Raw genomic sequence first — 26,460 nt, 5'->3', positions numbered from 1 at the left:
GTATTTGTTAACTATTCAACGAATGTAAATCAGTCGAAGATATTTCCTTATTTAGCATAACCGAATTTCGGGAACCATTTTTTTGGCAGTAATTCCGCGATCATATTTACCCAAAATGAAAACTTTTTTAATGCATTTACATTTGCAGGGATAGACCGTATTATAGTAGTTGATCTGGTATAAGTGTACCCTCAGATATTCAGTGACTACAGGGTATCGATAATGGCAAATTTCACTACTGCGATGGGAACGAAATTTACAACAGATCTTAATCGGGAAAAGTTCTCAACTTGAAGATCACTACCGAGAACAGCATTCTTCTCGGCAGTCGAGACTCATCGGGGACTCGAGTGCCATCACCCCCATATACAATTAATGTCAAAACTGGTTGCAGCTGCAGAAAGTATTAATCGGGACCTTTCATCTGGTACTCCACATAACTATATTCGGTGAAAAAATTTACGCCCCCCTTAAACTGAACGTAGAACGATGTTACTTGCTGGACGCATCGGCGTTGACAGTTCCAACTATTGCGAAGTGGCCCATGAGCTCTTCTCTTAGAGGGTACTTGAGAACACAATTGAAGTTGCTACTGTTTACGAAAAGTATAAAGATCTACATATTGAGGTGTGGATTACCGATAAGAACAGAAAAGCGGCGATATGGACAGGAGGAAATCGAACCATAGATGAATCAATGGAGATACTCGAAAGTGGTTTCACGAGAGTGGAAATAGATTCTATATCCGGTACCAAGCCTCACGCAGAGAGGCTAGTAATGGACGCAAATGACCTAAACCCAAGGATAATATCTGGCAATTTTAATGCATGGAATGAAGAATACCGCGAAATGAATGCAAGAAGAAATTCATTCTCAGCTTAATCATATTCGTGCAAACACAGGATACGCAAACACTTTCCGAAGAAGGGAGATGAGATTGGTGATAGCTACTACATTTATTAGTAACATTTTAGCTAAGGACCTTCAGTGGCACGTTGGTGAAAACTACACACTGACCGACCATGACTTTTAAAACACCGGAGCACTGATGCCACTATATTGAATATAGAGAGCCCAACAGTTTCAAGGGTGATCAGCTCGATCCTACTAAATGTAGTCCCACAGGGTTGTAGAGAGAAAAGCCGGGCACGGGGTGAAAATTTGCAAAAGGGGACCGGGGTAAAAATTAAACGGGTCTGAGGTGAAATTTATGCGAGCTCCTCTATTATCCTTTTTTTCCATCCTCCGGGCCTGGGGTCTAGGTCTGCAGCCCCAGGGTGGGTAGATGCACTGGACAGAAAAGTGAACAAAAAAAAAATTGGTGCTGCAGATCACCAAGTGCACTCAGAACATGTTGCACTTATCGAACAATAGCCGACGAAGCGGCCTGTATAATAGCAGGGATGATCCTAATTGATATTTTAACGAGAGAATTGCAAAGTCTTTATGATCGAGCGTATCTCACCGGAGAATCCTTTGCTCACCGGTAACGTTAGCATGGAGTGAAAATATATCTGAATGGCATGAGAAATGAAAGGTGTCCGAAAATGACCGCTGAATCCACAGAATCATATGGGAAATTCGAAGGTAGATCGAGCGATGATCCCATGCCGAAGTAGGTTTCAGCCTAACGCAGCTTTTGAGTAGATACGGAGATTATTGAGCATACCTATATTGATTTGAGATTGACGAATCATCATTTTGTCCAAAGTGTGCAAATACAATATTTCTTAGAACACGTTTTATTTATTTTATGTTCACAGTTTAAAAGGCCGCATTAGAAGCTGCAACCGGTGAGCATATGCTGCGATTGGAAAGAATATGGACTGAAGTTGAAGATCGCCATCCATAAGAAGCTTACTAATCAATCTGAAGAAAAAAGGACTGAGGAGCGCAAATCCAGGGTAAATTCTAGTCCAGCCTCGCGACTTAATAGGAGATGAGTAAGAGTCCTACATAACAGTTTGGCAGGAGTCAATAGTAGCTTTTGAAGCTTTCCAGCACAAAAAAAGACAGACAGACATATAGGCAATGTACTGATTTTAATAATTTTCTTTTACATAAAATTTAAAAATGGTAGTAAGTAGTTAAAGGCCGAAATGAGGAGATAATCGAATGCAAAGACCTGGATGAAGCTATTTCATTATTTCGATAGCTGTGTTGCGCTGAAGGGGCAATTAGTGGTGTAGAATTAAATAAAAAGGAAAGCACATTGCGTCTGGTGGCAGGTGACCCACCCATGGGAGGGAGCTCAATCGCACGGCTAAATGAGATTGATACAAGTCACTTTCAATCATTGTGGGACTCACCAACTACTTGACAGCAGATTGTTGAATGGCTGCTTTACTTGGTTGGGGGATATGTCTGGCAACGTCGTAATATAGACATGCGGAAGACAAGTTATATAGCAACCGATTTTGTGAGGGTGAAAATCAACGCCCTCCATATTTACAGCTGCTAATCCTCGCGCTGGATAGTCTAGTGTTAAATGCTATAGACCAGAAGCCCAAAGTAATTGCAGGCAATTTGAGTGCACGTTCCTTGAAGTAAAGAGGGAGGAGGAGGAGTTGAATGACGTGCTAGCGTTAGATGCGCGCCTATCTTCCAAAGTGGAGGGTTAATATCGATCGTCGACCTGACATTCTTTAGTTTTTCGTTGGTTAGAGGGGTGGTCTAGCGGGAGAGTAAACACTATGCCTAAAATGACCAGCTATTTTTTTTGATACTGGAAATGAAAAAAGCGATAGTTGGAGGACTAGACGTTAAAGAACTTGGATCGTTGGCTGGTTTACGGGGGCTTTGGGGAGGAGAGTTTTGTGGCGGATCTAGGAGGAGGTCATGACCTGAAGAAAATTGTGATGGAAAAATTTGCGTTAGCTGGGTCAGCTGAAGTCCCACAGTGGGATGCATATCTATTGGTAGCATGAAGAAATCTTGAGAAGGAAGTCGAAGAGCTAGGAACCGGGGAAGAATACCTTGATCATCGAGGTAGGAGAAGCTACTATGAACCAATCGAATGGAAACTGCACATGTATGGCAAATGGAATGTTCCCCGCGGAGTGTAGGAGGTATAAATTGGTTCTGTTAATGAAGCTCAAAGTTCACCTGGCGCCCTCCCCCCATCCTGCCCCATGTGTCGTTTAGAGAATATGAGAAAGCTGTTGGAGAGGGTGATATGCAACAGCTCAGCGGATGGTCCATCTGACCGTCAGGTTTAGTCGAGTCCGTTCTGTCGGTTGGTCGACGTGATAGTATGGCGGATGGATGGCATTGGAAACCATTCATCCCATCATTGATGTTACCAATGGGCAAAGTGGACCTAACAAGCAAAAAGAGAGAGGTTGGTATGACTTCATTGGGGTTCCACAGAGTTTTTAGTCCGAAATATTTCTGGCAATTATGAGTTCTATGACTGCGTTAAGCACTTTTACTGGAATTTCAAATCAAATTGGAAGGATATTTCCTGAAGTAGCGCCCATGATTCATGTGGAATTGTGTTGATGATCCTTTTGTATGGTTTTGTGAAATGAAATGCTGAATTTTATGTTCCCTTGTAGGTATTAAGATATCACAATATTCTGGGTGTGGCAGTATGTGCCAACCAACCAATCCGAGCTTCTGGCGTATTATTTTGATGGAACACTGCATCTTATTTATTTATCAATTTTGGCCTTTGGGTTAACTTGCGGAACCTTTTATCCTTTTTAACTCCTCTAATCCGTTTTTCGTCCGCAATGATGATTCGCTTGAAAATCGGCTTTTTTTGAGAAGCAAATTACAAACACCTCCAATGGAGCATCATCTGTTGCAATTGCGCTTGCATAATATACTTTCGCGAATTCACGTCCTTGGGTTCAAATAGCTTAGAGCAGCTTTGATTTAATGTTGTAATCCACCGCGCCAAAATCGGTCTTATTTTTATCCTGCATTTGGGTTTTTTGTGTGGTTAAAACGTGAATTGAAAACTTTAATTACTCTCAATACATATTGTGTACGGATTTCTTAATATCCTTCTACACCCCCAAAATCTGAAGAAACTCTCTTATCCAGTTGAGACAAGGGGTGAAGCTACACCGGTTATAACATGAATACAACCAATAAACACATTTTAATTCCATTCTATGGAATTTATGTGATTTTAATAGACCTGAAGATTAAAGTACTCCCCTATTCCATTACCTTGCTTGAATTTTAATATCGAGGGGATTGCCGTCTCAGCTTCCCCCAAAGGAAAGAGCGACTCGCCATCTAAGGAGAATGCAAGTGCTCACCGGGTTCTCAGAGCCATGTAAACACATTCCTACGATTGAACTATTATATATGTTCCCAAACACCTTTTAAAGTTGCACTCAAGCTAAGTATAAAAGATTCTATCATCTGGCATCTCCTATATCTGTACAACATCCTGAAATATCTGAGAAAACATCATAAATCATGGCCGAAACAGAAAATTGTGGAATAGGACAGACGGCAAAGGGCAATACAATTTGCTTGGCCTACATCAAAGACCTGATACTGTCTTTCGCCTGCCGCAGCAGACTTTGTGATGGTGGTAGAGTTTCCCTTGGGCGATAACGGCAACAACAACATTCCATTCTTGATCTCGAGAAGGGAATGAGAACGTACAGAATCCTCCGAATGAACTCCACGAAGGGAATTCAATTGGACGAGTCAACGGAAGAACTGCTGCAAGAATGATTTACACACCTGTAGGATTCCTTTGCTTTCAAGTACTCGTATATCTCCCTCACTACATTATTGTAGATAAACATTGTGTCCTGCACTGATCCTACCAGTCGAAAGGATGAGAAGGGTCCAATGGTGGTGTAGTGCTCGTTGATTTGGGGTAGGATGAAAATTTGACACCTTAAGAATGAGAAATACTCTGGAGAAAATCGTCATTGATGGTAGATAATTGGATGGATGCTTTACAGGGACCATGTTTTGGGGGTAGCAAATATTTGGATATATTTGCTCTGCAACTGATTTTCTGCAAAGCTGAGGGTGAAGGATTTTATACAATGGAATTCGGTAGACATAGCTTAGCACATAATTAGAAGTCTGTTTTTTTCAAATAAATATTTTGATAATTAGGGTGCTGGTTCCTGTAGATTTCATCTCTCCCTCGGGCACCACCCTGTCGTGCTGGGGGAGCCTGTGTTAGTTTACTACTACACTAAGGGTGTTCAAAAACACTTGAATATGGAAACAAAGGATTGTAACTCTCCAAGTGGTAAAAAGTCACAGACTTCGAATCCACCCGCGACTTTGAGGAATCAGGCCGGGGCATGGATTTTGGAAGCCTCACCAGATTCATGTTCCACCACGGAAAAATCTGTGCAAAACAGGTTCCTCACTTCAGTGGAAAAGCTGCATCCGGTGTCTACGACGCTTTCAGCCAGAAAGGATAGTACCGCAACTCCTTCAATAAAAGCAACTGGAAAGCTGACTACGCCGGCCTGTCTGTGAGACTGTTGCTTAACTTTTCCAAAAAACGGGAGGGGAAGGCTCGGCAGAACGAAACTTCAGCCGCAAAGGAGAAGGGACTACAGGCTTGCCTGTCAGAACCTTATCCTCCACCTCTACCAGAAAAAACACAAGAAAGGGAAGCTCGTGAAGCAGAAGCAACTATCCTAATTGCGGTATATTGAAACAAATCCATGTAGTCCGGGCACCGTGGAGTTGGGAGGGCTCCTAGCCGATGATAACAGAAGGCACTGCGAAACAAGATGAAGTTTCTTGGGACTGAGGACATGGATGTTGCTACAACATCAAGTGTGGTAGCAGACTTTTCAGTTAGCGCTGGTTTTCATATCAGACTTCACTTATGGTTACAAACATAAGAGTTAGTCAAATTAACCTGCAGCATGCCAAAGCTTCTTCCTACCTACTGGCGGAAAGACTGGCAAAGTTTCAGGACTGTCCTTATGTATTTCTGGTCCAAGAGCCATGGGTTCGTTTTAGATTTTAAATCTGTGGTATTGGATCAGTCAAGGGGACTAGGATCTTCTTCGATGAAAGATCCTCCAGGCCGAGCGCCTGCGTTCTGATGTCAAAATTGTTAGAGTCAACCATGCTGAGACAATTCTGTTCCCAGGACTTTGTTGCGGTCAACTTACAATGCCAGGTTAATGGTAAGAGGAGAAACGTTATAGTTGCCTCTGCTTACTTACCCTATGATTTTTTGTGTCCTTCTCCGACGCAAGAACTAAAGGATCTGGTAGTGTATGTAGAATCAAGTGGCCCTGAACTCCAAATGTACGATGCGGGTCCTCAGCATATTTGTTGGGGAAGTTTCAAATGCAATTTGAGAGGAGAGAAGCTGGTCTGATGACCGCAAACGTATGGTACGCCGCTATGTTTGTGGGGCCAAGAAGAAGTGAGGTAATTGACCTGACAATCTACACTTCAAACTTGTTAGAGTTGATTAGAAACTGGCGAGTGTTAGATGAAGTCTCAATCTAAGATCACCGTTACTGAAAATTTAGTGTAACTATTGCAGGCGAACAGTTTGCAATGAAAAGGAATCCTAGGAAAATGGAATCAGCTTAACATAATTTTCGTTGAAACGTCTGGAGAGACTGATTGAGCGTCACATTCGGGAGAAGGCGCTAAGGGCGCACCCACTAAATGAAAACCAACATAGAAAGTTCTATGAGTCTGCTCTTCATTCTTTGGTTTTAAAGATAGAGATTGTTGGTTGAGATCCCGGAACGGTTGGCCGTTGATTTGATTGACAGTTGGTGCCTCAGGCATGGCCCTTCAGTAAATAAAATAAATGGTAAATCAAACCAGAATGGTAGTATTTACAAGAAGGGGGAAACTGAATGGTCTTTGCCTTCCAGAGAGGAGGGCTACAAACCTTCAATTTTCCGACGAAGTAAAATATCTGGGAGTTATTCTAGACAAGAAGCTTCTTTGGGACAAACATGTAGAGATAAATATGAAACGAGCTCTCACAGCTTATGGGCTGTGTGGGAGGACCTTTGCTTCGACATGGGGATTTAGGCCTCGCTTTCATTAGGCCGATGTTCGCTTATGCATCGTAGTGTGAGCGGTTAAAGTGAAACGAAAGAGTTTTCACTGTAAGCTAGCCATACTGCAAAGAACTGTGTGTCTGGGTATAACTGGTGCTATGAGCATGACAAACACAAATACTGCTTCACTTTCTACCCTTCTATCTGCTGCTTATAGAAATACGTGATAATTGGCAGTTTTATGTAAAACAAAACAGAAATTCGTCGATTTTCTTGAATCAACAATGGCGAAATCCTTAAATTCTTGAAGAATTTCTCCATAATCAAAATGTCTAATTGTGTGAAAATAGTTTTCATCCATTTTAAATTTAGCGCTAATGATGGGAATGAGATCAACTTTTCTCAGTCTACCAATGCCCTGTCACCGCTTGTAGTTCACTCTGCATTTCTCTTAAGAACTTCAACACTTCTGCAGATCGAAAATGAAACACTTGTTTATCAGAGCTGTGAAGAGGCTATCCGTCAGCGAACATAGCATCTCAACAGCAAAACATACGAGTAAATAAACTTATTCGGGAGCTGGGTTTTATTTGGGACCCAGTTGGAAATCTGAGACCCCTGATTTTTAAAGAAAAGATTTTTATTTAGTTGGAATGCTTAGCTCTTGTCCAGGTCTGACGAAAGAGGAGTGGAAATGGGGGAGGGATTCCCTTGGGCCCGGAGGTTTCTTGGAACGGAAAAAGGCATAATAGGCTGGCTCAAATAATTTTCTCCCTAAACCCTTATAATTTTCACCCTAGGTCCTGTTTTTAGCACAATTTTTATCCCGGGCCCGGAGTTCCTCTCTAAGGCCCTGCTCTTGTCCTTCTGTTTTGAATTCAATATCTCCCGTTTCCACCGATTTTAAAAGATACCTGCAGCTGGTCCATCGACTTGTCTTCCCATTTTCTTGCAGAGAAACTTACATATCGCTTTGAGGCATGGTCATAGGAAGAAAATCCGTGCCCGTGGTGAAAATAATGCGGCCCTTCTCCCTTCCAAAATTCTACTATTGACCCAGATTTTTCGAAGTCCCTATTTCGGGCCCCGAGCCAACTCTGAGCTCCTTTCCACCGTTCTCTCGCAAGACGAGTCTGCTTCCAGGATTCCTTCAATCCGATTTTAGCTCTGATCATATCTAAACAGCAAATGTCGCAGATTTCCTACTAGTCTCGCCCCCACACATGTGTGTGAACTAAGAGGATATGCTCGGGAACATTCCTCAGTCGATGATCTTGAAACACTAAATAATTTTTCAAACCCATTCATGTTTATATGTTTTGACATTGCGTAGAAACGATCTTTTCGTGAAAGTGATTGGCATGGTGAAAAGCGTGAAAGGCTGCGAAGAGGATTTTTGAAAATGATTGGGAAATAGACCCACTGAGGGTTTTTTTTCTTAATTTTCACTTTTCTCACTTCGCCTGAAACTGCGTTGAAAACACTCGGAAGGCGGTAGTGGGCCGGCAGCAAGTGCCGCATGTGAATTTTATTTATATGGTCGATGATCATGGAGAATTGTCTGATGTCTTTTCTATGTCTAGATTCAGTGAGTCTGTTCATCATCTTATCGAGATAAAAATATAATCCGTGTGGCACACGATATAGCAAATGCGTGGTACCACATAGCTGAGATCGCAATAGACTTGTGTCTGGAAGACGTCTTCAGAGTGTTCTCAATTCGAATGCTGGGCGACGTGAAGATAAAGAGCGAACTTCAAATTTCTACACCTGTTCTGGAAGTGAAGGATTACAGAAGGTCACGCACGGAAAAAATTGAAACCAGGAGACAGGTTTCATGGGGTTTCTGCATTATTTGGGCCATTGGGTGGTTCTACAGCAAAAATAACATTCCCTATTTCTGCACGCGATGGTAATTATCTTTAGATATATGAAAATTTACTAATTTTAAACGAAATTCGTTTTTTAAAGGTCGGGGCCGAATAATTACAAATCCAGCCTCAGATTTTTCGAAAATCTGATAGTTCAATCTACTACAATAAAAAAGTCAAAATTCACTTACTTTGTCCTAAATGAACACGCTTCATCCATGGATAGATCTGTGGTGGTTGACCTCCTTTCTTTCCGGAACTACTTTGATTGCCGCCACCCTCATTGCCACTTTCACTTGAAGTATCCGAATCACCACCGTTGGGACTGTGCATTGGAACTTGTGTCGTATGACTATTGCTACTGTTATTCAATGCTGTGGGGGTATGATTGCTGGTTCCGCCATTTGTTGATGAAACAGTGGTCGCTGAGGTTTTATTCAAGGATCGTGCTACACTCTCCACTACCGAACTCGGTGATAATTTTGGTGATATGTCTCTTGTGGATAGATCCTGAGGACTCGATATTGACTGGTTATTATTGTTATTACCCGCAGGCGTTTCCGCGGCATATTTACAACTGGGCTGTTGATTTTGGGACGGTTGGGATTGTTGTTGTTGGTTTTGTAAAAGGAGGCGTTGGGGTTGGAGTTGTGTATAGTCTACCATATCTGTTGGATTCTGTTGACCGCCTAGGTTGTAGGCTTGATTTGCGTAGTGACTCTGAGGAGCATTTGGATAGAGATTTGAGGCATAGGGGGCAGCGGGAAAGTATTCACTGGATCCAGATGATTGAGGGGCACTCGAGGCTCCAGCTCCGCCACTTCCACTTGATCCACTACTTGTGTTTGTTGTAGTATTGCCAGCGGTTGCTTGGTGACTTTGTTGCTGGTTGATCTGAGGTTGAGGGTAACAGGATGCCAATGAGTTGACAAACTGATATGAAGTCATCGCAAAGCAGTCGGGATCCATCTTATTATCAATTTGTAGTTTGTATAGTATTTAAATTCATACGTAAAATTGTAAGCATCCAAAATGAAAGAACAAATGTCTTTCAGAAGGTACTCTTTGATGATATCCTTGGGTAGTTGATATTTATGAAGAAAGCATCGGGAACCGTTTCCTGGAAATATAAAAATTAATCAATTTAATTATTATTGAATTATTGTACATAACTAAATTCAGGTTCATTTTCTGCAGAAATATTCAAGTTTGAACAATCTTCAAAAAAAGGAAAAATTCACTGAATGTCTTTTAATTTGGCCAATATGAAATTAATGTATATGTTCAAAAGTCTCAATATTAATGCATGAATCATTCATTCCTTCTGAGATGACAGAACCTTTTTCCAACTGTGGAAACAATATCATAGAGTCACGTCAGCCAAGAATCAATTATTAAAAGTTGGCTTTTGTTAGGATAAATACTGATACATATGGAGGAAAAATCTCCAACGTTGTTTCGTGGCCTAGCCTATTTAGAAGAAGAAAGCCACTCTACTATATGAAGCAATATAAGCGAAAGCAGCTACAGGTGTTGTTAGAAACCTTGGTTGGCCAGAATCCTGACTGCACTAATTTTGAGGAGCTACTTACTTCTTCTGTCTTGTGCACCAACCACTCTTTCTGGCGAACTCTTGAGACGCTGCGGTCCGTGATCAAATAAATGACGGACTCAGGACCACTCTATTTATCAAACAAAACTAGAGTTGTAGGTTCTTATGTTTGTCAATGCCATTAAAAGGTTCACAGTAAACACACTAAAACAACAGCCACTCTGGTCCTTCGTAAAATCCTCTTAATGCCCCATCACTTCGGGGTTTGAACAAGCGCTACAGCTGGGTAGCTATTAGAGACGCAAAGGTGACAATAGCTGCATCACTAACAGCAAAGGTGACAAAATTCAGCATAAGCATAATGGCATCAAGGACGAAAACAACGGAGGTAAATGCAAAATCATGATGAAATTGGGATCAGCGAATTTCTGTTCGCCTATCCAAGAAATTACAAGAAGACTGATAGATGTATTAGTATATTTTGTGAAAAATTGATCTTTCCGCATCTAGAAAAGCAAAGATACTCCAGTCCTATGACATAAATGAAATGTTCCGAACGTTTTGAAGACTTTTAAGGAAAGGGGATTGAAGACTTTGCCTACAAATATGAGGGTAGAGTGAATCCGCATGTTTGCTGAATCCACAGAAAATCATAGTCATATTTTCCTATTGATGGGGATTCTGCAGCAGGATGAGATGATAGTTGCCCATCCATACAGCAACCAACAAAGCCGCGATACCTAAGCCTACAAACCTGAAAACCGTGCTAGTGAATTAGAACTTCATCTCCAATCATTAATAACCTCCTTCATATCAGTTTCCAATAACTGGCAATTCTTAATTCTTCCGTGCTTAGAAAAAAGAAAGAACTGCCCGACAACCTCAAGTGAAAAAATCATCTATATTACAGAGAGTCATCAACTGTGGTATAGTATGTTTTACTGGATACAACAATATCCAGGACAACTTCAGCACAACGGACCCTATATAACTAGCCAAGAAAAATTTAAAAAAGGTCACCATCTCCACCATCGATCCACCAACTAATTAAGAAAAAGCTTATTCGTGTAATTTTATGTGAAGTGCGCTCCGCACAAACAATTGGACCAAGACTGTAAATCTTGAGGAATCTCCAATAAAGGAGTGACTACATGATCACTCCTTCAATTCCGGGGTATGGGTATGTTCTTAATAATTGTTAGTTAATTTTCGTTAGCGCGAATTTCATCCTAATGCAGAAGACGCCTCTCTCGCAATTTTTCCGCTGTCGATGCAACCCCATACCGCTCGCAGGGGGTTTCATTTCGGAAATAATCGTGGAATGTTACACCATTGGTCCAACGTAACATTTTTGTATCCATTATCATGAGTCACCGTTCATTGTTTTCTATGGTGGCCTAGTACACAGAACAGGGCTACAGGGCAGATGACTGTATTTGAAAGATTTGTTGATGCGTCAGTAACAAAGAAAGATCATTGTCTTTGACTTCAGGTTGAATATATTTGTTATCTCATCTTCCGGATATAATGAATGTAGTTTCATCTGAGAGGGTTTTGAAAGCAGAACACACCCTTAGGACTTGCTCCTATAGACCGCACTCACTCAGAGCCAAAATCGCCGGATATTGCACGTGTTGTTTAACTTAGTATCTATCATTACCCCCAAGTATTTGATGGTGGGCTCTCTAACCAGGCCTTAACAGAACTGATTGCTTCGCAAGAGTATCTTCTAGATGCTTTGCGACTACAACCAATGTTATACCATCCGTGCAACCTACCACCATGGTCTTTTCCGAAACCGGAAGGTTCAGTACATCATTGTACATAATGTTCCACAGTAGGTCCAGTACGGAGCCCTGTGGGACACTCACGAAGACAACGTACTCCTTGGGCCTATTATCGATGTCATACCAAAGCGTCCGTTCTCGACAAATTAAATGCATTCCTCCCGTCCAGGGTCATTATCACGCAATATTTGCTGGTACTGCCTCTTCCGCAAATTGCATTTTCGGTCAAACCAGTAGTGATTTTGATGGCGTTAGTGGCTGATCTGGTTTTACAGAACCCATACTGCCGATTTGAAAGGCCTCCTTGGCTCTCGACGATTGGGGATAATCGGTTGTAAATTACCCGTTCAAATATTTCACCTTAGTGTCTAGAAGATGATTCACCTGGAGTTTTACTAGTCTTAGGCAGCAGTACCAGCTTCTGTCGCTTCCATGCTGTAGGGAATATTCCCTCAGACATGCACGCTTCACACCCATCACAATTCTATAGATGTTCTCTCACGGTTTTCCATCCGCTCCCGAGCAGGGCTTGAGGTTTTTGCGGACTACCTTGTAAACATACTCCTTTTGTCATTGATCACTCCTAGCTACCGCCTTCTGAGCCGGTCGTCTGGCTCGGTGGCAGGCTAATCGAAGGTTGGCCAATTCACTATTCCATCAGTCGTTGGGTCTTCTACTGGGGAATGAGCATCTCCTAGGCATATGCCTTGGCGATGCATTGTGTGACATGGAGAGCTCTCTCCGTCGGACCGGCTGCCTTAGAAGGTTGGCCTAACCACACTTCGAAGAAGCTTCCCTCGTCCAATGCTTTTGCAGACCAGCTTGATGGCCTTTTTTGCTATCCTGTTTCCCTGGTCCGTTGCGCCCTCGTCAGTTGAAAGATGATTGCCTGATTGATCGCTGTTGGCGTAGGCCTCGGTAACGTGCCAGGACATACCACGTACCAGTGTAATGTTGAAAAAGATCAGGTCTATGATTAGGTGCTGCACCTTCATTGGACAAAACTAAATCCAACTGGGCAGAAGCATATAATTTACTTCGGCCAATGACAATGTGTGACTGGGTGGGGCGTAGAAGCTGTACATAGACGCATCGCTTATTTTCGCTCACACGAAACCAATGCCTTCCTGAATTCCGGGTATTTTCCGCTTCGAGCAATACGCCGGTTACCCCTTCCTTCCTTTTTGTTGCACAATAGGCATTCGGGGTCCCTATTGCACTCCTTGGTAATATGTCCTTTCTCCCTATAGCTTCTGCGTCGATCGAATCAATCAACGCCGCTGGTGCCTGCCTTCGCGAAGGGTTCAAATATGAGGCACTTGAAGCACCTCTTTAATGAACCTTGCTCTCGCAGGGGGCGGACAACCCATCCAATTCAAACCTTTCCGGCCGACAATAATTTCAGCGCTGCCTCCACTGGTAGTCGTAGTATTACCATAGACTTTTCTTACTACTCTAGCTTGAATTGTTCTCTCAATGCAGTGCATTTTTCTTCTCTGGATACCACTTCGTCAAGATACTTGCACTGTATGTAGATTTCATGCTTTTTGACCCGAACTGTGACATTCTCTCCAAGCGAGTTTTTCACTTGGTTGGGAAAGCATTTGATTTTGCTAATTTTTTCAGCTCAAACATGAGATCGTCTTTCTGGGTCCTTCGGATTTTTTTGGCATTTCCACCCAGATCTGTTAGGTCGGGGTCAGATTTCACCTTTTTTAGAATCTTCGTGTGCGCCAAATTGTCCTTACTAGAGATAACAATTGCTTCTGGGCGAATTCACACTTTTCCTTTCTTCTTCGCCTTTTTATTAAAGACCTTCGTCCATCCACCATTTTTGTTCTCTTTGGGTTTCCCTTCAATTGCAGATGCTACTTGGAGTACCGGTTTTCATCTTTCGTGCGTATAGTTCCGTTCCGTTCTTCGGAACTATATATATACTTTTTTTCTCTTAGGCGCCTGCTAATTCCCTAAAAGATCACCGTCTTTCTTCCGGACTTTTTTCTTTGCTGCAAGGTCCCTACCACTACGGTTCGGTGCCACTTGGGTCGCCTCTGACACTGTTGGAATGGAAGCTTTTGGCTTTTCCTTGGGGCCTCCTTCCTCTTCCTGTGACCTATTACAGAGGACCCTGATTGCTTTCACGACGCTTTTAATAGCTTGGTAGCACGTTGTGCTTGTCCGTGATGAACTCGGATAGTTCAACTATGTTTGCTCCAAGCCGCTTGAAAGGTAGTTCCTCCGGGTCAGGGCTCTGTTCTCTATCAGTCTTGGACGGATTACGCCCTCCAAACACCAGCAGCTTTTAACGGGCTTTTCTGGGTTTTATTGTTTGCCGTCTTTGGCATTGGTGGAGATCGAAGAATTGAGGAGCTTTTCCTGAATGGGTCAATTTCTTGGTCTCCCTTACGGACAAATGCGGTGGATGTCGAAACCGTCTTAGTCGGGCGGCGATCTCCTTTCAAATCATCATTTTTTGCCTTCGTTAGTGGTGTTCTTGGTAAGGTCTTGCTTTGCTTCAACACCTCATCTTCCAACTATAAATTACTTGTAGTATTAGTTGCCACGGTGGCTAAGTTGTCCACAACCACCTCGGTCGAGGAATATCAACGGCTGGCAGTCTTTTTGCTCACTCCTAAAAGCCGCCGGTACTGGAGTTCCGTGCCCCAGCACCGTAAGTTTCCTCCTTCTCTCTTCTTCCATATTGGTTTTACTTTCTGGGTATCCTTTCCATAACCATTTTGGCCAACGCACTAGAGCTGAGCAAACACTAGTCCATTCACAGTCAGAAAATAGGTACGCCCCAATCTGCCAACCGAGGTCGCACCTGATGGGAGATCTGGCAACTCCTCACAGGCCGACTGTCCGTCTGTCCTTTTGCCACACGAGATTTTTTATATTGAAAATGGGCAACGAAATATTGATTGAATTGGGCGAGGGTTGATCTTTTTTGTACGGTCCCTATACGAATACTTTTACCTGTGCCGTATCTGCTGCGATATATGCCGGATACATTACGTGCTTACAAAATAGATACAAACGCTACTTAATTTGGCTCAAAATGGAAGCAAACTGAAGCACGACAGAGATTTCAGCCAAAAGTCCAAGAGTAAATGGCAAATTTACTACAGCAACCTAGATTCATTCGATTAGCACTTTATGATTGCCTAGAATAATATCTATAGATACTTTTGGTCACATATTGATGCACGGAAAATTTTTTGTTTCTATAAACCAAATCGGGACAGTAGGAATGATTCATTAGAAATTGACCAATGTAAACTTGACTTCAGCAAACAAACACAAAAATAAATCAATCTCAAACGGTCTACCTCCATTTAGTGATTTTTCCACCAATTTGTATTTTATCACGCTGTTGGACATCTCCTCACTTTGTAGTTTACATTTCAGATATTCTGGGGGGAAGCCGGATAAAAACCTACATCTTTTCACTATGAAGCACATCCATAGATATGTAGTCTGTCATTTTATGTAAACTTGCATCCCACAGCTTTCCGAGATTGTTTAAATAGCGAAATAACGTCGTTTAAGTAAACAAAGAAAGCAGCAAGATTCGTTCATTTTCCCAGAAATTCTTAGGAGTTTATGTATGAGCGTGTGATACTTGGACTCAAAATAGTGAATTTAAAACTGACTAAACAATATTTGTGATAAATATTATAAATGGAGTCCCGTGGGGAAGGAGCAGGTTCGGTGTTTAGTCAGCATTTTGATTTTCAGAGCTTATTGATAAATTAGAGTTTAATCCGATTGGGCATGAGATACAGCTCGTAGATTCGCTCATTTGTATGCATGCTTGAAAAATAGGCCATTCGAAATGATGTTTAATAACTCTGAAGGCGGAAGGTTATGCGTGTGTATTACTGGCGGAAGCAGCAGGACACTGTATAAGATAGCCGCCGACCGTGAGCAATTGTAAACAGATTTCCTCTTGGTGCGGATTTTAATTACTCCATCACTTGCAAGACATTCGTTAGCGATTGCGGAGACCACGGGAGGCAGTAATCTATCATATTTTGCTTACTTTCCTCTAACCTTGCTATTTTCGATCTATCATTTCGGTTTATTCCGAATTATCCTAACAATCCGATTCGTATTAGTTCATTTTCATTTGTAGATCTCTTGCTCATGGAACTCTTGGTTGGGAATTGGTTGATCCATTTTCGAAATCGGACTATGTATATGGGAAACATGCCGGAAAGCCATGGCTAATCAAAGGCATGCAGGGGATGGAAAATCGGAAAAATTTAAGATACAGGGAAGCATTAGATAGATCAGAAACTTGGCTATGGCTTGTCGATTGAACTGAGGCTCTTGTCAAAACGAAGGGATACCTTTTTCGTAGGTGATGTTAGTAAAAGCACGCAGTTCACATTCAAAGAAGTTTCACCTTATTTCATAAAGAATAGGAAGAAGCCTAAATCCTACTGAAAATCACCCGTGCATATCCACATAGATACGTATACATGTGGATATATGCATCTTCTCCCAGTTGTATTCCAAGTTGTTTTGCTCGTAACAAAGTCCAATTCCAGTTAGGTTTCGAAAGCCTTTATCTTCTGCACTTTTATTAAATCCTCAGTTAAAACATGCTAAAGGGCTAAATTGCCCATTGGTTCAAAATTATGGGTTCCATGAGGTGAGCTCTTCTTTTCCATCTTTTTCCCTTCATTTTTTTGATTTCGTGTCAACGTTTACTTATTTTTCTGTGCAGTTGTTTATTGCGATGGTAAGAGCGTATTCGCGATCAAGAACCTGCAAAAGTTCACAAACCTTCCCGATCCAAGATATTTCCCTTGGGTACTTTAAACACTATAATAGTATGACGTACACGCCACCTTGGGCTAAGAGATCTGAAAAAAGATGCAGCCTTTTGAGCTGCTCTGATCAGGTTTTATTGACCCAATATGCGAGGACTGGCCACTTATCTTTGTTTTTCCCTTTTTTTGTAGGAACGAGTTATACTCTGATTGCATGGAGGAATTCATTAGAACGCCATTACAGTATTTTCCAATTTGTGTTTTAAGGAATGCCCGTTTAATAATTTCATGGACGCCTGGACGAAAATGATATCAGAGATCCATGAGGGCTGCCATTGAATTTTTATGATCTTAGAAAGCCCAAGATACCAATCCGGTTTGCAAAATCTTCTTTTATCTTTCATTTAAAGATTCGCCCTTCGGTAGTTTTAATGGCTCAAAATATACTGAAAATGTCAAAAAAGACCGAGGCAGGCGTCAATTGGATGTTACGTACTACTTTCCCAATAAAGATCTGCTTTAATGAAACGGAGGAAAATCAATTTGGTAATTTAGGTATGAATTGCGATTTGAGATATCCAAACTTTTAGGACATTCAGCATATCAGATGGTAACCCATTGGAAATTACAGGGCTCAATATCAAGTTTTTTACACGCCGCAAGAAGGGCAATGCGGTATTTTAATCAAGAGCAATTCATTATAAATGCATAGCATTATTGCGTTTATTCAAGATGCAAGTTTGGGTTGATTGGCAGAACCTTTTCGAATGTTAACATAAGAAACGTGTTTTTGGCAAGTGTAGTTACACGACAATATATTTCACCATATTTTAATAACTTAATCGGCTTTTATGATACACATTTGCTTAACCAAGCAACAGCTAGAGGTAAAACAGGAGATTTTTTTCCAATGCTTAGGGAATGTCGGCTCATTTTTTTGAATGAAAGTAGATGCGAACTTAACAGCTCTACCGCACCTAAGAGGTACGGTGTTCGCAATACCTCGCTTTAGCAAGGTAGCACAACCTTCTACCACCAACCTCCCGCAAATAAATAGACCGAGAATACATCTCCCAGGGATTCTCCAGAGACATATCCCAGGGATTCTCCTGAGACATATGCTCTCAGAAGTCTATACCAATTCCCGTGCTACCAGGTAACCTCAGGTGAGACTTCGCCAAAAGAGCCACTTCAGATGAGTCTCGTGCAGACTCGGGCTTGAAATGAATAGGTGTGTGAGTGTCTTAAGAAACTCCCTGAAGCCTTTCAGCGCATATCGTCAGGGCACTTGAATCCTGGCGAACCAGTGCGGTCAGTTTCGGTCAATTTCGCCTCTTTTTTGAATTTTTGGGATGGTGCTAGCGTCAAGGTTTACTATAGTCAGTCAAGGTGGCCATTGTAAACATCACGTAATGGATGTAATGAAGTAAAACTTTCTCTATGGAAACCACATTGCTCGAGCTGATAGGCCTGCTGTACTTCTTAATGATAGATGCAGTCTTTTATCTAACCGAATTGCATCATTTCAATATAAGTCCAAAAATATTCCAAAGTTGAAGACATAGATACAATGAGCTGTAGGGGGGACGGGGGGATTTAAGTCAATGACAAGAACGGTTGCTTGCCGATCCGGTGAATGTTTTTCCTATACAAGAGAAATTGTAGTTTTAGAACGCAGATCTGGGCATATGTCACGTCGAAGATTCTTTAGCAGCTTTTACTCTTCCTTTAAATTGTTTCTATTTGAAGGTGAGAAACTTGTGGGCTAGCAACCTACAAATAACGAGACGTTTCCTGCTTCCGAAATATCAACAGCTCCTTACCTGACGACTACGATCTTTTCCTCTCACAACTTGAGCGAGGATACCGGCGATATAAATTGGGCATTCTGCCTCTACGCTAAGATGGTATAATTCTGTAGAGTACTTGTCTTCCTGTTGCGGCACTGTGCTTTTGTACTCTGGCAACAGTATTGGTAGCAGATGCGCCTCCATTGTAGGATTGCTACTGATGGTTACCGCAAGCCGCACCCAGATTACCTGAGAGCCGACTTCTGGGAGAATTTTGACTATGAGATCTCCATCTACGATCTTTGGCTATCGGAAACGGACTGCGATTGGTTTCTGGAATGCGCGCACGTTTCTCAACAACGGTAATGAGGGTCCTCAGAATGCTCGCTTTCTCCAATTTTTATGGGAATTCCAACGATATAGGTGGGACATTTTAGATTTAAGCGAAGTAGGATGGTAGGACCCTGTCGAGTACTCCTCCCCCCTCTCTTGCGGCAATGTGGTACCGCAAGGTGCGCTCTCTTCTGCGGGGAGTCGGTTTCCGACAGACTTCTAACTGCAAGATTTGATTCAGGTTAAGGAACATCACAATTGTGCAATGCTATACACCAACAGAGATTTTCGATTTAGAGGAGGAGGATATTTTCTATGCGCAATTACACGCAGTTCAATGGAGGCTTCATAAAGGAGACATTGTGATCATAATGGATGATCTGAATGCCAAGGCGGCGTCTGAAAACACCTTGTTCGGATGTGCGAGGGGGAATCTGTCTCGGCGACCGTAACGGTAATAGTGGGGTGCTCGCGGATTTTGCAACTTGTACGAGCGCGGAGGCTGCCATAAGGTCAGTTGGGTTTCAACTGATCGATACCGTACGTAGAATTAGATCGACCACCTCACGATCGGCAATAGACTTAGGAGTTGTGTTCTGGTTGTGCGTATCATCAGTGGCGCTGACATCGGGCTCGTGGTATGCCAGCTTACATTCGTGTTTGCGTGGTGTTCGTCACTTTTTTTTAGATTTTAACTTTTATGACTTCTCGTAGGGATTGGGAGTTAAGGCCGCTAAATGCAACATCGAACGCTCGTATGATCCAACTGTCGCTCGACAGGGGGTGCTCTACTCAGTAGGGGCATTCCGGAGAAACTAATAGCTATTATCAGGGCGACATATGATGACGCAAAATGTCACATGCTGCGTCGAGGTAAAATCTTGGAGGATTTTGAGATCCAAAGGGGAGTCCGACAGTGTTGCATCCTGTTACCGATATTATTTCTTCTTGTTATCGGTGACGTTTTTCATGCTGCTTTATCCGGAGGATGTAGAGGAATTCAATGGACTATGACATCTTGTCTCTAACATCTCGACTACGTTGGTGGGATCTTTTTGCTCTCTCACCGGGTCGTGGACCTTGGCCCGATGGCTCTGAATTTATACCCCCCACCAATGAGTGAATGACAACCATATACATATATATATCCGAGCCTAAATGCGGGAACTTAGTGCTAGTATTATTCAAAATCCGGCATATGCCACGATTGGAATTGTTTATCTCCACCTCTTTCAACTTCTTAATGGAGTATGGGGCACAGTGAAAAGATGCTTCAGTTTTATTTTCATCACTCTTAATGCTGTGTCAGGTATAAGCTGATAACAGTAGGCTTAATATTATACTTTTTTTTCGATTAAAACGCCATATGCTTCAAAAATTTAAAGGGACTTGTCTGTAAGCTGCTGAATGTGGGATTTAAATTGTCCGCCGGGTTTACGTGGAGTGTGATCCGTTAAATGTATGATACATGTGGCAGGGTATGGTGCGGGGGGTTCTTGCATTCCATGTTCCAAAAATGTCACTTGATCAACTGTAAAGCTAATATTCTCGTATTTTACAATCTTGACGTCGAAAGCAATATTTTTATCCCTGCCAACAGTTTCACATAATTTGGGTCTGTGGTTTTACCAAAGGCTTTCAAGCCTGTCATTAATCTTCTTATTTCTTTTTTAGCGAATAAACTCTTGAAAAGGTTTGCAAATATGTTGTTATCTTTTTACTGAATTTGTGGTCGCTTTTTTCGCCGTTCGTTTTATAAATGTTGCAGTGGGGTTTATTTTGATCAAATAATGCATTTTATAGTGTGCAATTACCTTGAATTTCGCCGCATATTACATATTATTGAATGCATTCGGGCGAATTGATCGTGACGGAGGGGAATGATCTGCCTTCAGCGCTACTTGGTATGTTGCTGGCAAAATGAACTCTAGGAGTTCAAGGCCAGGTTTAGCGGGACCGGCTGATCGAGAGACAGCTGATGAGTAGGGGAGATCATTTTTGGCTATTGGTGAAGAAGGTTCAAATTTCGGACTTGCTAGAAATGAGTGTGATTTTATTGAGAGATAACTTGACGGAGAAGTGAAAGATTGATGGGATTTGGTAAACATTTTCCGGACGGATTGAAACCGCTGAATTTCTGTAAAAGCAGATATTTATTTTGGATTGTTAAGGAGCAGTTAGGTCGTCATCCTTTGTGAAGTCGAGCTCTCTAAATACTAGCGGTGTCACAATTGAAGGGAGAAACGAATATCAGGAGAAGCTGCTTACGTATTAGAAGGAATGCTCTTCATAGACATTCTGGCGAATCAGGGGCGGCGTTTCTATGACACAGCGTATGCAACTGGGGAGTCAAGCGTAATTCGGCGTCAACTGGCATTGTTAGAATCTATTGGAGAGTGACAAAAGGGATGAGACGAGTTACAAACTTGTTGTTGAATATATTGGATTATACCGAAGATTCGAAGACGGAGTGGACGAAGGCACGAGGAATTAACAATCGAACAAGATTGGAGGGCGTCGCAGACAGGCGATTAACACCCGAAAATATTGTGGAGTTCACGCTAGACTTAACGCAGACTTGCAAGTAAGTTGAAACAGAGTAGAGCTTAGTCTGAAAGAATTCTGAAGAAAAGAAGTTAAGAATTGATCCAGCCCTGAGAGCTTTTGAACAGTCCCGTGCGGAGAATGAAGGAAGAAGGAGTTTGATTTAGTGCGCAGGCTCTTACTCAAATAACTGCATGTCAATAGTCAGCAGTAGGTTTTGAACCTTTCTACTTTCCAACGATGAAAAGCAAAAAGACAGGCGGACCGATTTTAATAAGGTTTTATTTTCCACAAAACGTTGAAAAGAACGATTAGTAAGACAGATTGTGATTCAACTGGCAATAATGAGGAAATTACATCCAATTCAAACAAAGGCGACTTTACTGATTCATATTTTTTTACAATCAATTGGAAGTTTCCTACTCTATGCATTTGCCCCCAATAGATATTTCAGTACAGCATATTTCAATAACAGAAATCTTAAGAAATCGTTTGTCATCGTGAACCATTTTATTGGATTACTTGAAATCGACTTGTATTCGCCATTATTTTTGCATCAAATACTTAATACTAACCCATTTTTAATGTAATAACCACACACAACAGACTCCTAGTAATCTCAAACTCATCTCTCCACCGAATTACACAACCCCATCCATACATAAAGCTATGGCGAATCAATAGAAAAGATACAACTGAAACGTCCACATTTTGTATCCGTTAAGCTTTTTAACTCGTCATCATTATGTGATATTCAGGAGTAAAGTATTTAATATTGAATAGATAAAAATATTATCCATCGAAATATCTTCTTTGTTTGTGTCGAACTCTTGCAGATGCTGGGCTACACGAAATTGGTAGCTTGCCAAAGTGTGTGCCTGCCTACTTGCCTGCTAGTCTGATGACTTGGTTATTGCAATTTTCAGTGTATCTTCGAGAACCTTAGAATATGTAGTCATTATGAGTGGCGGCACAAATGGATGTAATAAATCCAAACATTCAGCAATTCAATTCAGCGCAGTACGAGAAAAGAATCCTTTTGAAATTCAAGCTATAAATAAGCTGTAATAAGTGCTTTTATTTAATTCGACTTGGGTATTTATAATGGGGACTAATATTGTTTTTAGATTGGATAAAGATGTCCGGAGCTGGGATGCAAACATGCCTACTGTTCACATAATTATAATTCGAATGGCTTGGGATTTAATTGCTTAATAATATTGTTCCGCGGTTAAAGCAGGGATGAAGTCATACATGGCTCCATTCAAGGAAAAGCAAACAAGAGTCGAGACTTTCTAAAAGCAACTCATGCAAAGTATATCGTTTATGCATAATGCATTTGAACACGGTCATGCCAATGCACGCTAGTAACTGAAACTCGTTCTATTTATCAATAATTCAAAACTATCCCCTGATAAATGTCCCATTATTCATCGGTCCTCAGCCAATTATACAAAGTTATTAATCTTTCCCATTTTCGTTTGGAATTCTTTTAATTCTATGTAAATTTCGGCTTCAAATTTATGTTTAGATACGTCACGGCTGTGTGTCCAACGCTCCCACTGAGTCCAGATGTTGTCAAATCGGATGGGGGTTAAATTGCTCATTTCTCAAAGACTGAAAAAACCAATATTAACTTGATAATGTGTCAAATGCCTTTTTGAAGCTGGTCGAGTACAAACATGAGCCCCGAATAAAAAATGGGAAATTTCACATCTCACTGACCATTCCACAGTCACTGTTTTTTTTACATAAACACACATACGGATGCCTACATTTATGTATGTACCAACGTGATTGCTTCACCAAAGGAAACTCAGTCGTTTCTTCTTTTTTCCCGACCTATTTTTTGCACTAGTTCCAATTCAATTTTTCATTTTCATTCACTACCTAGAGGCTCGTATGCTTTATTGCCTTCTTCGAATTACCGAAAGTGTGTGTTTCTTGACTTTAGCTACCGGGAAGGCTTCATTCCTCTTCGGTGATTCCAGGGAGCAGAAAAACAAGAACTGGCAAGTGGTATTAATGGGTTTATAAAATGGAAACGATTTCACACGCACGCACGGTTATTATTAGTTTAAGTATGTCCAGTCTTGCGTGTAACTAGAACTCTCAGTTGGTTAAAGGCAAGAAACTACGAAGCAATTTATTCTCCACTCTGTTCACAGAATTGTCTACAATAAGGACGGTTCGACAAGCTATAGTAGGTAATACTTAATTATATTCAAAAGTTAATATTTGCAGAACGCATTTGGTAGCTAACATCAAGCTTTCCTACCTTCCTATTTGATTTCATCCCTACATGACTATGTTTCGCGCAAAAAGTTCACTTTCCTACCCTTAAATTAAACATAGAACGGTCTAAATCGCTGCATGTATGAGTGTTGACAATTCCAATCTGCCCACCAAATTTCGCGTAAATCGGTACAGTCATTTCTCATAACAGAGCGTGTGACGGACAGATAGACAATAAAGCAAATTTAATAAGGTTTTGCTATACATACCCTTAAAAATGGTAATATTGATGATGCAACTGCAGCTAGATCTTTGGCTTGTCTTATTACCTGGGACTAGATGTTATAGATATGCAAAGTGGACTAGATGTTCAGCCGAAGATAGGAAATTCCCTAAATGTGTATCTGGAGTTGGCCCTCAAGCTCAAAAGAACTGCGTCGTTTGTCGGTGACGGGGATCTTGACCTGTGAACCACGTGACAAAGCGTCTGCAACCACGTTATCTTGGCTCACTTTTTGGTGAAGAGCAGCACCTACGGCAATGTCTGACACATCGGCGAATACGGCTAGGGGTGCATTTTGCTGAGAGAATGCCAAATGTGAAGCATCCACCAGATCTTGTTTGGTGGTCTTAAACGCCTGGACAGCCTCTGGGAACCACATAATCAGACCGGAGACTTTGGTTTTCGGCCCAGACTAGAAGGCGATAAGGATCGATTCATGATGGGCGGTATGGGGCAAAAAACCACGATAACAGTTTTTGGAAAAAATATTGGGCGAAGACGGTTTTTTTTGCCAGGGCAGAGGCAAATCGTTCCCAGGGCAGGGGTGAGGCAGCGTCTGACGATTTGCCGCTGCCCTGGTAAGAAACCGTAAAGCCGTCTTCGCCTAATCATTTTTAAAGTTTGGGCGTTAAGCCCTAAACGAGGGTTCCGTGAACCAAAAAAAAGGGGGGGTAAGTTGCTTCCCATTTGGTCCGGTCCGACATTGGATGCGGATTTAGTCCCCGTAATCCTTAAAAAAAAAATCTTTTTGGAAGCGGGTAATTCGAAATCGTTTGCACTTTAACTGGGTCCGGTTGAATGCCTTCAGGGGTAACCAGATGGTCGAGGAATCTCACCTGCAATTGTACGAATTTGCATTTATTAACGTTGAGTACTCGACCAGCCTGAAGGAAACGTTGAAAAATGCACACGCGCGACCAAAACATCATCCAAATATGCGAAACAGAAGTGGAGGTTTCACAACACAGAGTGGGTGAATCTCTGAAAGGTTTGTACCGCGTTGCACAGTCTACAAGACATCCCAGTGAACTCGAAGAGTCCGGACAGAATGCACATTGCCGTTTTTGGAATGTCTTCGGAAGCTACAGGGGTTTGATTGTATGCCCTCACTAAGTCCATGGCCGAGAAAATATGGCAGTTTGCGAAAGAGTTCGCGAAATCTTGGATGAGTGGGATGATGTATCGGTCTGGAATCGTTTGAGTATTTAGACGTCTGTAGTCGCCGCAAGGTCTCAATTCGCCATTGCATTTAGGAATCATGCGAAGACCAACAACTGTCTGAAAGTCTGCAAATACCCTGCTTAAGAAATTCTTCGAACTCATTCTGTGTAACTGCGAGCGTCTGCGATGGTAATGGATACACCTTGAAAAGATCGAGGAGCCAGTAGTGTTGATGTGGACATCATGCTTAACGGACTCAGAGAGACTCCGCTCGGTAGTGATGTTGCGGTATTTTTGAAGAAACGAGCGAATACGTGGGTCGGCAAAGTCTTTCAAAACGATGAACAGATACCATCATGCTCCCTTACTTGCCGAAGGTGCCGACGACCTACTATCCGATCGCCCATTTCGGGAAGCGGATCTAGAACTTCATCTAGTCTTACTTCCGGAAAGCAAAGCACCGACGGCCTCTGCTAACTCAGAGACAGTGGCTGTTAATACTGCCACCATCTGTTGCAGCTAAGCCACCTGGCTTGAGTTGTCGTGAAACACCTCGCCAACCATGGGTCGCACATGAACCTCATGTATTTTGACCACAATGATGGCTAACGTGTCCAGAGACCCCGAATCCGCACATGCCAGGATAGCATGTGTGCTTTCCGGGAATCTCTGCAACCACAACAACTGTAGTAGCTCGGTGCCGACTTGTGCGTGCAGCAGTTAACGTAATGATATATACAAACAAGTACTCTAGTTTGCTCTTTCTTCGGGCTTAGTGGCCTTTGTATAGATATCTTGCGAATGATGTTGCATAGCTTGTTCGGTTAAATCCTTTTCCCGAAGTTCTTGATGTGCGCCGTTCGTCACTGATCATCGGATCTTCAGACGCTCCGGGTGTAACAGAGGTCCAAGGTTCTGTGGAATCTAGGGATCTAATTGAGAGGTGCTGCCGATTCTGATTCTCTGTCATATGACCAATTATATGAATGTAAACGAGCTTCTATGTGGAACACATGCTCAACGAAAGCCATTGAATGTTGATTATCAATCGAATTGAGAGAGAGAGATACCTTACTGCAAGGTTTTTCAAAAGAATGGAAAACCATCCGAACCCTAATATTAGATATTGACCACATTCGTTAGTTCCTG

General features: G+C 41.9%; 1 protein-coding gene across 1 annotated transcript in view; it reads right to left on the bottom strand.

The window, feature by feature from the left end:
• The window catches only part of LOC119653155 (homeotic protein Sex combs reduced), a 74,840-nt gene extending 64,879 nt beyond the window's left edge, over positions 1-9,961 (bottom strand). Inside the window, exon 1 of the mRNA XM_038057695.1 lies at positions 9,040-9,961. Within this exon, the coding sequence (XP_037913623.1) occupies positions 9,040-9,817 (778 nt within the window). The 5' untranslated portion in view covers positions 9,818-9,961. The remainder of the gene's footprint in view (positions 1-9,039) is intronic.
• Positions 9,962-26,460: the final 16,499 nt, after the last annotated feature.

The sequence above is a fragment of the Hermetia illucens genome, chromosome 3, assembly GCF_905115235.1.
Source record: "Hermetia illucens chromosome 3, iHerIll2.2.curated.20191125, whole genome shotgun sequence".
Classification (NCBI taxonomy): Eukaryota; Metazoa; Arthropoda; class Insecta; order Diptera; family Stratiomyidae; genus Hermetia; species Hermetia illucens.
This window is presented reverse-complemented; position numbering and strand designations above follow the sequence as displayed.